Source organism: Saccostrea echinata, unplaced genomic scaffold (genome assembly GCF_033153115.1).
Source record: "Saccostrea echinata isolate AGI-Se365-2 ecotype Australia unplaced genomic scaffold, CSIRO_AGI_Sech_v1 ptg000051l, whole genome shotgun sequence".
NCBI lineage: Eukaryota > Metazoa > Mollusca > Bivalvia > Ostreida > Ostreidae > Saccostrea > Saccostrea echinata.
Window position 1 is genome coordinate 2,549,543 of NW_026889800.1, and position 12,506 is coordinate 2,562,048.

Sequence of the window (12,506 nt, forward strand, 5' to 3'; positions counted from 1 at the left end):
AGTGAAATAAATTCCAAATTCAACTAACAAATATTGAATTTTCTGTTTATTACATTTTCTTTGATTTTCCCTTTGCCTCTGTCTTCTCGTAACACAGTGTGATTACTTTGAGTAGTCATAGCTTAGAGTTTGCGAGATTGTAAACATCATAGATTTCAACGACATATTTCGAGAAATTCGGAAGTTTTAGTTTCTGTTAGGATGATTTTTTTTTTTACTTTTTCTATCTTCTAACAGGCAACATTCTCTGTGAACGGAAGATTAAATCGAGAGTTTTACCGCACTTCTAATATTCTTTCACACTGTGACAAAATATCACTTTTCTTCAAAATGTAAACCACAGCATTTCACTCTTGAAAATGTAATAAAGTAAACATCTATCATCTTTAAACATTGCTCACGATAAGAATGTGCTTTTTTTCGAAAAATAGGCTTAAAATTATGCATAATCGATGTTAAAAAAAAATTAAATATCAAAGTACAGATGTATACATATATAAGGTAGGAAAATCCTTTTATACATTCTATGCTGATAACATGTGGCACATATACATGAACATAAAAAAGGTGGGAATCTCTTTTCTCAGAATGCATTGAATTGGGAATAACATCAAAAATCCTTTTAAAGAACACCTCAGAAAATACAAGCCATATAAAATCACAAGGATGTAGATACAAGTTATAATTTCGTCAGAAGGTTGAGAAAGATGAGGTTTATATTGCTATTGTGTTCCTTGTCACTGTACGTGTATTACACTGAGGCGTGCACCTGTCTCCCTATACCTCCGAATGGATGTAGTGCTGACTATTGTATGTCATGTTTAAACGATTTCATCCTATTATTTTTGTTCTTTTGAAAAAAAAATGTAATAATGTCCAATTTTAAAATTTATAAGAGGTTTGTAAACTGTCAAAAAAGGACAATAGATAAATACATATTTAATGTCGATAAACATTAATTTCATGTGAAAATGAATGATATGAGATTAATGCTATTTTTCAACCTTAAATTAGGAATGATTAGAAAATATCGAAGAACATATCTTGAAATAAAATGTGAATAATCGAAGATAAATTTTGTTACTTATTGTAAAGCACTCTTATTTACATGTTGATTTCTCTTACCAAAATGTAACAATTATTTTCGTATTTAAAAAAAGTTTGATAGACAGTGCAGTAGAATTTTTAAAGGATACAAAAAGCTGTAAATACGAATGTTTGTATGTTCAAAGCAATCCTTGGATATGTTGTTGGAGTTCGGAGAATAGGAAAAGCACCAGGGGATAGAAATATCTACACAGTAGTAGTACAGCGTGTCTTTAAGGTATTTTTCTTTGATTGATTAATTGATTGATTGATTGATTGTGTTTCTTGTTTTACGTCACTCTTGAGAAAAGACAGAAATCTATCTTTAGGCTTAACCGTGTATTCATTGTTGAAATACATACATACTCGTAATAGTGGGGGAGCATTAATTCAAGGAGCTTTTATTCAATGTATCAAATATTTACAATGTGGTTATATTTCTAATTATGTCACCACTACAGTGGTAATACGGAAATGCATGAGGGCCTTGAAAAAAATATGTTGGGTGAGGCCTAATTAAGATTCCTGTAGATGGTTTTTTTGTTATTCATTTTTTATCTGAGCGAAGCAAACTATTCCTTGACAATGAAAAGAATAAGGAATTTCATATTGTGATAGTAGGGCACGTAGAGAGGTATATTGATCTGATATCTGGTCAGCTGGTCACGTGGATGGGGCATATTAACAATATCATGTCAGTAGACAGGATGATATGCTTTTATACATAATTTCCTCTTAACAAATGGCATTTAATGGCAGTCCTTCCTTTCCATGAATTTAATGTTTATTTTTTATGTGGCTGCTAAGATATCGTTTGGTATCTTCGAATTTCATATTCTTGCATTTAGTCAAAGAAAAACACATACAGTGAATAGATAAAATCCAATGTACGAGGGTTATCCCTAAAAAACGCGAACTTTTTAAATATCTCATAAAGTACATGACGTACCTAAAGTACCTGACCAAACTTATTTATTTTTGCACATGTTGGATAACAATATTTTTGTAAGTTTGACTTAATGCTATGAGGTAGTAATTTCGTTTGCATTGGAAAAAGGCATTTAAAGAGTATCGAAGAAAGATGGTCGGCGCACCGAATTTTTTTCACTTAAAAATTATCAGCGATGTTTTATTTGTAACCGGATTAAAGGAAATTAAACGTGATAAAATTTACATCGGCAAAAACTCTACGATCCTTGGTACTTCCCTGTGAAAATGCATCAATTTTAGATCAGAAATGGCAATTATGTGACGTTATATGTACAAACGCTTTGCAGTAGATATTGCCAAAAATGGCGACGTCTGGTGATAATGTGGCGCACCAAATTATCATTCAGTATTGTGTTAAGCGGGTTAGGACCCTTGTCCATACCGGAAAAGAGATGGTAATGCTTGAACGACACAAACACGTGTTTTGGACACTGGTTAATACCTGTTTTAAAAGATTCAATGATTGTTGGACTGGTTATCCAATGGAGGAGGTGTTGGTAGAAAATGTTGACAAACTGAATAGTCCGGGAATCAGAGGTCATACATGAAGACCGCCGTTTTAACTTCTCTGGAAGTTGGGAAATAGTCTATTCAAAGAATCTATTATGCGATCTTTCGATAACTCTAGAGTGTGTGAGAGAAATACACTCGATTACTAGCTAAAAATCAAATGAACTGTCCAATTTCTGCCTCAAACGAAATTTTACAACTTTCTAGAAAAGAAACACAATTCCTGAACAATTTCACAAACGCTATGAACTACGTTTTGACGTCGTCGGTGTTACGCCGACAGTCATAATGTAAGATCAGTTTAACTGGAAGTAAAATGTTATTTATATAGATATTTTATTGAAATTCATATGTAGCATTCAAAAAATGTTGATTATGGTGCATGATTATTTTCCATTTATAGCATGTTCTCGTTTTTCTGGGACAATCCTCGTATGCCATGATGAAAACAGCGTATTACCCTAACTACTGAATAAAACACTGATTGCTCTTTAGTTTAATGTCAGCCATATCGTGAATCACATAAAAGTGGTCGATAATAAAAATAATAATACATTTTTAACTTTGTTTAAAGAAAAGTGTTGTTATACGAGTAATGTTTTATGCAATTTCTCTGGAAAAACATGACATTAATAGTAACACCATGGAATATTGAGGTTTGATGGCTTAGAACATTATCATTGTGTGATGGAACTAATATATATGATGTTTTCAGAGAATTGAGTAACGCTGGATTTGAAAGATAAATTAAGTTTTATTTTGTATATCAATTGGAAGTTTAACAAAACTGTCCAAATAGTAGAATGGTCGCTCAGAACATGTAATCAGTTTTGTCCGATAATCAATTTCAACACATTGGACAGAGGTGTTGTAAATCTCACAATTTAGATATCCTCTATCTACAATAACAGTAAAAAATTCCTATATACATCGTTTCAGGATAACATGCAGTGAAGAAAAACTTCATTTGGATAAATAATTGTCATGTTATTTGCAGAAATTTGAAGACATGATCACGAAGGAGTTTTTGGATTAAATTCGCTCATTGATTCTATAGAGTGAACATTTTTTAATCAAAAACTACAAGCAGTTCCTCTACTGTAAACCTCTTTTTATTCACGAGAATTTTTTTTTTCAAGAAATAATCCGAGATTTCCTGCTTATTTATTTGTATTACTAAAGATTATATAAAATGATGACTCAAGTTCATGAAAATTTTGAAATTTTGTCTCGCATATAAATACATTATAACTATATCCCGCCAAAATTCGATGCCCGAAAAAAATTGTCATCTACAGTATTTGATTATCTATTTATTTATTTATTTTAATCATTATACTGGTGTTTCGATAATTTAGGTAAACTAATCTATTCTATTTTATCCTATGAAAATAAATATGTACTGATTTTTAAATTATAATTACAGAGAACCAGATATCTAAAGTATGTGATTCGAATAGAATCCAATGTCTCCAGTGCTGCTTGTGGTGTTAATTTACAAGTGGGAAAAACTTACGTCATTTCCGGTAATATTAACCAAATTAAAATTAGCTGTATGATATTTACAAATATGGGATTGTTTCATCTCCTTTAAAGCTGATTTTGTAAAGTTAACATTATAAAAAAAGAGGCGTTATATAGGATTATAAATGCTTGTATTTTCTTCAAATCATTTCACTTGCCTTTTTAAAACCAATTTTAAGAATATAAATTTTGAGCTGAGAATGTATATAACTATAAAATGAATATATGATAATTCTGCCGAACACATGCATTAACAGTATACATCATTCAATTAACATTATAGGTAGTGCAAATAAGTACAGATTTTCAACCAACTCTTGCCAGTTCATCCGTGAATGGAGAAGAATCCCTCTGTCACAAAGGAAAGGACTATTCTGTAGAAAAAGTTGGTGAAGTTTGTTTCTGCTTTGAAATATGTCATCTTTGCAAAATGCATGAACTATACATATAAGAGATAAATATAAAGTATGCAGGTGTCCTACAATCTATGACCATGTGCCTCTGTACGTGTTGTATCTGATCTCAATCCTGTATCTATGACCATGTGCCTCTGTACGTGTTGTATCTGATCTCAATCCTGTATCTATGACCATGTGCCTCTGTACGTGTTGTATCTGATCTCAATCCTGTATCTATGACCATGTGTCTCTGTACGTGTTGTATCTGATCTCAATCCTGTATCTATGACCATGTGCCTCTGTACGTGTTGTATCTGATCTCAATCCTGTATCTATGACCATGTGCCTCTGTACGTGTTGTATCTGATCTCAATCCTGTATCTATGACCATGTGCCTCTGTACGTATTGTATCTGATCTCAATCCTGTATCTATGACCATGTGCCTCTGTACGTGTTGTATCTGATCTCAATCCTGTATCTATGACCATGTGCCTCTGTACGTGTTGTATCTGATCTCAATCCTGTATCTATGACCATGTGCCTCTGTACGTGTTGTATCTGATCTCAATCCTGTATCTATGACCATGTGCCTCTGTACGTGTTGTATCTGATCTCAATCCTGTATCTATGACCATGTGCCTCTGTACGTGTTGTATCTGATCTCAATCCTGTATCTATGACCATGTGCCTCTGTACGTGTTGTATCTGATCTCAATCCTGTATCTATGACCATGTGCCTCTGTACGTGTTGTATCTGATCTCAATCCTGTATCTATGACCATGTGCCTCTGTACGTGTTGTATCTGATCTCAATCCTGTATCTATGACCATGTGCCTCTGTACGTGTTGTACCTGATCTCAATCCTGTATCTCATCAGTAGAAAAAGTTTAAAGAATGTCTTGTTCTCATACACATATTGCTTTGTATTTTGCATCTTCAAATATGATAATTGTTTTCTAGGATACCTGTTTCAGAAGAAAAGCAGCTGGCATAATGGTCAATATAGACCTTGGTGGAATAGAACATAATTTATTGAATTTGGTCTCCTAAGATTAATAAAATTGAAAATTTAAAAGAGACTTTTTGTAATTAAGACAAGTAAAACACCATTTTTATTATTATAGGATTTATGGTGAATGTCTTATATGCTTCACTTGCTAAATAAAATGCGTAAAGATATTTAATCTTTTAATATGGAATATTCTCAGCCAATGATGATATAATAAGTTGATAATATATTGTTTGAGGCCGTGTGCTCCTTGTCATGATCGGATTGACCATAAAACTTGCAAAATGATGACTTTAAACGAGACCGTTTTTCAATAGCTTGCCTCATTTTAGAAATTGATCATACGTAGAGCATGCTCTTGCGTACCGAATCAAATAAGAGACATAAATCCCCTGAGAGATATACACCCCATATGCAGGTGATAAGGGCATATTGCTGTATAAGTAGGGGAAGGTGACGATTGAAATCTTAAAGTCATCACTTTTTTCATAAAGCTTTGATGTTAGATTACCATTAACGTCTTTTCTAGTAAAATTTGAAACGGATGTGTCACACTCTGTGGTGTCTTTTATTTCAAGTTCACTGGGATATATCGTGTCGACATATGAATGGAAATAACTATTGTTAATTGATAATACGTCGTCGATATATCGAAATATCGAGTTGAAAACCACAGCAAGATATTTCTTTTTCTCATGTATAAGATTTTGAATAAATTCTACTTCATACGAACACAAAAATTAGTGTTTTAATGATAATTTCATAAAAAAGGAATGGAGCGATAAAAACCAATGATATAAAGCATATTATGAATATTTGTACAGTGTTTTTCAAAAGACAAAATACAAGTGTATATTCTGAGAAAATAATTAACACACAGTCTAAAAATAAATAAACAATGTATGTAAAATATAGATGATAAATGTATTATTAACACATTTTTGACAACAATGTTAGAACAAATTTAAAAAGTGATATTGTATCGGAAGTTCAGTGAATGGTATGCTGTTATAAAATAGGCAATCATGTTTGATAATAAATTGATTTTCTGATATGAGTTAATGCAGTACGAATTGTTTCCGTTTTATGTCAGTTGGCTTGTCATTTTCGTTATCTGTAAGTTACATAGACTTTGGACAAACGGCATCTTTCGCAGTATCCGATGAGAAAAATTTTCTGATACTTTCATACAAATACCACTGCCTTCCAATATGAAGTCCCCTCTCTGTGATAACATCAGAAAGCCCCCCCCCCCCCACCCCCGAGGGTTGTACATTTCTCTTGAACAGCAACATGCTTGCCTAAATTCCCTCCTTCACCTCAATACTTCCAGGGTTGACAGCATGGAATTGGGAATAATGGTATCTATATAATTTTTCAAAGGTTTGAACAAATTCTGAGGAGATGTTTTCCAGTCATAAAACACCACTAGCTTCCCCTGGTCCTTAACAATCTGTTGAATGTTGTGTCCATTTTAACTTTACGTATGAACTGATTCTGCTACCTGAAAAAAAAATATATAAAAAATTCTTGTCTTTCAATCAAAAACATTATTTGATAATTTTGAAAGTATGACTTTGGCAACATTTGGCAACATATAAATACTGCTTCATGAAGTTATTTGTATCTATACATTTACCTCTGTTTCTACATTTAAGTTTCTACAATTTAGTTTCCATATTCTAAAGTGCCAAACTGGTTCAATCAATCTGACCGTGACTGACAAATGGGACACAGATGCGGCATAAATGTTAAAGAGAAAAAAACTTCATAAAGTCTATGTGTTTTCTTATAACGCGGATTTCATGTAGAAAATATCTTATCTTTCTCTTTTCATCTTTGGTTTTTTATTATTTTAAAGATTTTTAAAAGTGGTCCAATTTAGGTCAATGTTAAAAGGTAAAAAAAAATATTTGTATCTCAGGAAAAGGTAAAAAAATATTTGTATCTCAGGAAAAGTCTCGACAAAAGAAATACACCTGTGAAATTTAAAAGCCCGACCCGAAAAGAAATACACCTGTGAAATTTAAAAGCCCGAAAATTCGTCAAACTCCAATGTCAAGTGGTCAAATATCTTGGTACCCCAAAATAGTCTTGTCACAAGAAATATACCTTTGAAATAAGAAAGTCATAGCTTCAGCCAATCAAAAGTTATGGACAAGGTTTTAATTGTTTGTGGACAAACAAATAAACAGATAAACAGACACACAAACCGACCAACCAACGGACGGACACAAACCGACCAACAGACACACAAACCGACCAACCAACGGACGGACACAAGCCGACCAACAGACACACAAACCGACCAACCAACGGACGGACAGGGGAAAAACTATGTGCATCATAATCTTCGAGGGCATAAAAATAACTCTATGCCACCAGGAGTTATAACATTTTTCATATACGCTCATAAATTTCCTAATTTAAGAATTTTTTTAATGAATAGAATTTTTGGAAACATTGCATACGTAATTAAAGAGGAAACAGTAGTCAAGTATATATAAAAAAATAAACGAAGTTAAATTATTTCTAATTAAAAGTTCTTCAGTTTATTTTATGTGCTTAGTTCTATGGTAAGCATTCTATACTGTTCTTTCTCCATAAATTTTTAGAGAGAAGATAAAGCAGGTGAGGGTGGAGAGAAATTTCGAAATTGATGTTGAAGGCCTGAGAAGGTTAAAAAGTTAGACAAACGATTTAAAAAGTTTCTAAATTTTGCATGCAACCATATGGAAAACTCGAGCCTAGTTTCCTGATCTAGTATTCTTATCGTTCATAGAAAGGTGTGCTATTATCAAATGTTTTTGGATAATATATATTTTTAAATATTTTTAAATGTTCATAGGAACAGAGAGCTAAAGCTATGTCTCTTAAAACACAGATTATTACAAATATTCATGGATCGATCTAGCTACAGCGTCATTATGTGGATCAGAAACCGTAACAAAAATACTATAGTTCACTTTTAGGTATTACAGGTATCAATCCTATTTTTGTTTTGTATACATATCCGCTGTTTGTTTTACGTCCCCTTGGTTACATGTAATTTTGTCCTCATTTTGAAAAACAATGAATTGCCTCAGAAGCCTTCAAATTTAATTCTATTTCAGTCCTTTATGGCCATTAGTCTGCAAGAAATTCTTTGTCTAGCACCGACAGCAATACGGTACTTAGGTAAATAAGTTCTCATTCGTTGGACGGATCCTCCTGTCCCAAGGTGGTATTCGAACTCGCAACGTAGGGATATTCTTTCTCCTCGATACTACAAAATAAAGCTCTCACTAATGTGCCTTGCAGGCGATTGTTCACAGAGATAAAAACTGAAAACAGAATGAAGGTGTTTGATACAGAACGTCAACTCTTGGAAGAAGTAAGAAGAAAAACTTCTCTACAAAAGAATTCAAATCTTGATTTACCTAACATAAATGAATATGGAAGAACTTGAAAGTACTCACATTCGTTTATTTTTTTTTTAATGAATATTGCTTGAACTGACTTAGTTATTATGTAATAAAATGAGGATCGGTGTAAGCTATGATTAAATGGCCATTATACCACAGGAAAATATTTGACATTTTACGCAATGGTTGTATTGCAGAATAAAGGTTTAATTGATAATGATGGAGAAACAGGATAACGTCATTGGTAGTCATAAACAACACATTGTATCAGAATATCGAAAACAGGATAAACCAAGTGTTATTTAAGTGAAACTACTCTTTCATTAGAGAATTTGTAAGACATACATGTGTATGGGTTCTATTTACAGGTTTTAACATAGCTAACAACAAAAAAGAGCCGGTGCAACGAAGCCAGTTTGCAAAGTGTGCTAAGTGTTACCCAATAAATACACAGAGAGGTATGTTGATTAAAACTCCGTCAAAGATGAAAAGTGTATCTTTTTCATATTAGCAAAAATATTAATGCGTTTTCTTTAAATTATTCTTTTTGTTTAGTTTGTATGAAATAATGTCACAAAATTCATGCAAATGTGATTAATCTTCTTTTGACAGACAGCTTTTCTTGAAATGGCATCTTATAAAAGAATTATGGTAAACACATCCTTACCATTCAAATGGAATCCAACAACTTTTGATAAAGAAACAACACTGAATCACACTTATAGTGAATTTCGGTATTCAATGTCGCCGTTAACGGTACAACCTCTTCAGAAATTTTGGAACGAAACTCAGAACTTCTCTGCTGAACATAATTACGATGGATATTATAACAAGGATGCCACAGTATCATTAAAATTCTTTTTGATCGATTCCAGAAGGATTGATTTGACATCGGAAAGATTTCAAAAATCTATCGTAGGGCTGTCACTGATACTTGGATTGTTGGGTTTCCTAGGAAATGTTGTTACCATCAGCAAAATTTTGTGCGATAAAAAGCTTCATACTCCTACATATGTTGCCATTGGGTGCCTTGCTTTTCCAGATACTCTCAATATCGTCACTTTGTATCTGACTAAATTTTCTAACCTAGCTTTATATGCTGCACAAAAATATGTTTTTTTCGGAAGTATTTTCGAGTTCATAACTGTTAATTTCCTATTTGAAACGATTGCTTATAGTTCTAGTTCACACATTATATTCCTATCTATTATCAGATATTTATTGACTGTCCATCCTTTACGAAGCAAAGTAAGAATCACTGCGTCATTTGTAATGTGTTGTTCTGTTGTGGTTTGGATTCTTTGTTTAGTACCTTCGACGTTAACTCTTTTAATGATATTATGGTCTGGTAGATATTCAATTGATAAAATGAGAATAACCTCAATCCCATTTGTACTTATGCGTGTTGCTTTATGTGGATTAATTCCGATCTGTGTAATCATTGCTTTACATTTACTGAAGATGAAAGCCCTTAGAAAATCTTCTGTCACAAACAGCATCAGTAAAAGAATGGATGTTATAATTTCCATAATATTATCAGTTTTTATCTGCTATCAAATCTCAAAATTACTATTCTCCGTTGTTGCATTATCTTTACTTTTTTCAATGGAAAACAGTCCGTTTTCTATAACCCATCATGCATACACATTTGACATTGCTGTCCTCTTTGGTTTCCTGAATTTTTCTTGTTATCCCTATATACTCTTTTTATCTTCAATGATCCTTACATACAATAAAAGTAGTCAAACAAAGAAACCGTAGTTCTTTACACAAATTACGCTCAAACCGAGATTTGACCGAGATATCCAAGGATTCGAGATATCTAAGGAAGAATACTTAAAGAAAAGGACTTTGGGACTTCCAAAATCCCCTCGACATATCCATGGTATTCGACTTATCCCGTGTTTGAGATACCGAAGTTCAACTGTAGTTCCGTTGGATTGTAAAACGTGTCATTTTATAACTATAATAAATCTGCTTTATTATTCAGCAAAAACTTGAATAATACTTCAGATGCCACCTGCAGAAAGATATTTTATTTATCTAATGTTATTGATATATTGATATTGCTTCTGCCTAATAAACAATGATTTTTGAAGTATTTAAACTTTCCTTCGTAAACAGGTATTTTTTCTCAATGAATCAGATTTCTAACAGATATTCATTTGTTTATTCTTCTGACCTTAGGATAAAATACGAGATGTAATAGCATTCATCATTATTATACCTAAGATTTATTCACAACTGTTGAGGAAATATTATACACTGAAGAACAGAGAACTTCATGGTGTTCTACATAAGTTAACTTATAAGCGATGGTTTTATTACACCGACTATTTTCTAAACTTAGGTAAAAGATTTATGTTTATATTTAAAAAAAAAAACCTGGAATATCATTTATATATGTCAAAATAATGTCTTTAGCAACAAAATCTTATAAATGCTATTAGATCTCAGTATTAAATTAAAAAAAAAAGATTACAGAAAAACACAATTGTTAAAGGATTGAACATGCACAGAATTGTTATTACAAGAAGCATAAATAAAACACCCAAATATATAGAAACATATACGAATAGCTAGTATTGAGTGAGACACTAAATCGGAAAAAACGAAATATACTGTATTATTAATATAGCCAGTTTTAATTAGGGTTTGACGGTTGATTTCGTTAAAAAACAAAAGATATTTTGCATGATAAAAGGACACATGATTAAAAGAACGAGACGATCGGTGCTGCAGAGGCACTGCTCTGTGTGTGAATGAGGACTTGATTATATAATAAAGATATGTAAATGCAATTCAATATCAATACCATTTGACCAGTATTACGAAATGTTAAAAGGTACACAAAGATAGATTTATGATTAAGGATTATTCCTCAAATAAGAAAATGTTACTGTACTGTGGGAAAAGGCGTGCATTTCCTTCTTGACCTCAGTTTGTGTTCTGAGACCTTAGACATTGTTGAAAATTGTACAGAAGTGAACTTAGAAGAGATACTTTCATTTTGATTTTACGTACAACAAAGGTCGACCATAAGGAATACGGCATAGCGAACATAAGCTTTCATTATCAAATATGGAGATAACGAACAGTTTTCAAGTATTCAAGTCCATTTAAACAATACAAATCAAAAGCGGAGCAATCACGGACCTCTAAAACATTAGAAGTTGGATCAGTTGCCATGGAAGAGTGAGCATCCACTGCCGAACGGTCACATCAGCTGAGCTAGTGCTCCTTGACATGATCGGCAAATAATGGAAAAATCCATAGATAATTTAATGCGTAATTAATGGCCTAACAATTAGTATGAAAAAACGTCTATCAGCATTTGACTTAATGATAGATCGTACTTGCTGACAAGGTCATTGTATCGACAACAGGACTTGCAAAATGATGAATTTAAACGATACTGTTGATATTCTTGTTTCATCAACTTTCCACGTTTTAGGAATTGTCCGTACGCAGAGCGTGCTCTTGCATATAGAATCAACTGAAAAATGTAAACCCCATATGCAGGTGATAAAAGTTTATCGCTACATAAGGAAGGCAATGTAATATCATGTACCCAGTAGTGTTT

General features: G+C 32.6%; 1 protein-coding gene and 1 long non-coding RNA gene across 2 annotated transcripts; both read left to right on the forward strand.

Moving 5' to 3' along the window:
- The first annotated feature begins 1,227 nt into the window (after positions 1 to 1,227).
- On the forward strand, positions 1,228 to 5,551 carry LOC133203751 (uncharacterized). The gene is made up of 4 exons (XR_009723461.1): positions 1,228 to 1,324; positions 4,013 to 4,112; positions 4,394 to 4,495; positions 5,471 to 5,551. It is a non-coding gene; the product is annotated as an uncharacterized LOC133203751 (long non-coding RNA).
- Positions 5,552 to 9,235: 3,684 nt separating this feature from the next.
- Positions 9,236 to 11,021, forward strand: LOC133203735 (type-1 angiotensin II receptor-like). Its single transcript, XM_061339514.1, has 2 exons — positions 9,236 to 9,381; positions 9,540 to 11,021. The coding sequence occupies exon 2, from the start codon at positions 9,551 to 9,553 to the stop codon at positions 10,682 to 10,684; it is 1,134 nt and encodes a 377-aa protein (XP_061195498.1). The 5' UTR covers positions 9,236 to 9,381; positions 9,540 to 9,550; the 3' UTR covers positions 10,685 to 11,021.
- Positions 11,022 to 12,506: the final 1,485 nt, after the last annotated feature.

Excerpts from the sequence above, each read along its gene's own strand:
- LOC133203735 (XM_061339514.1), top strand. The coding sequence starts at position 9,551 with ATGGCATCTTATAAAAGAATTATGGTAAACACATCCTTACCATTCAAA.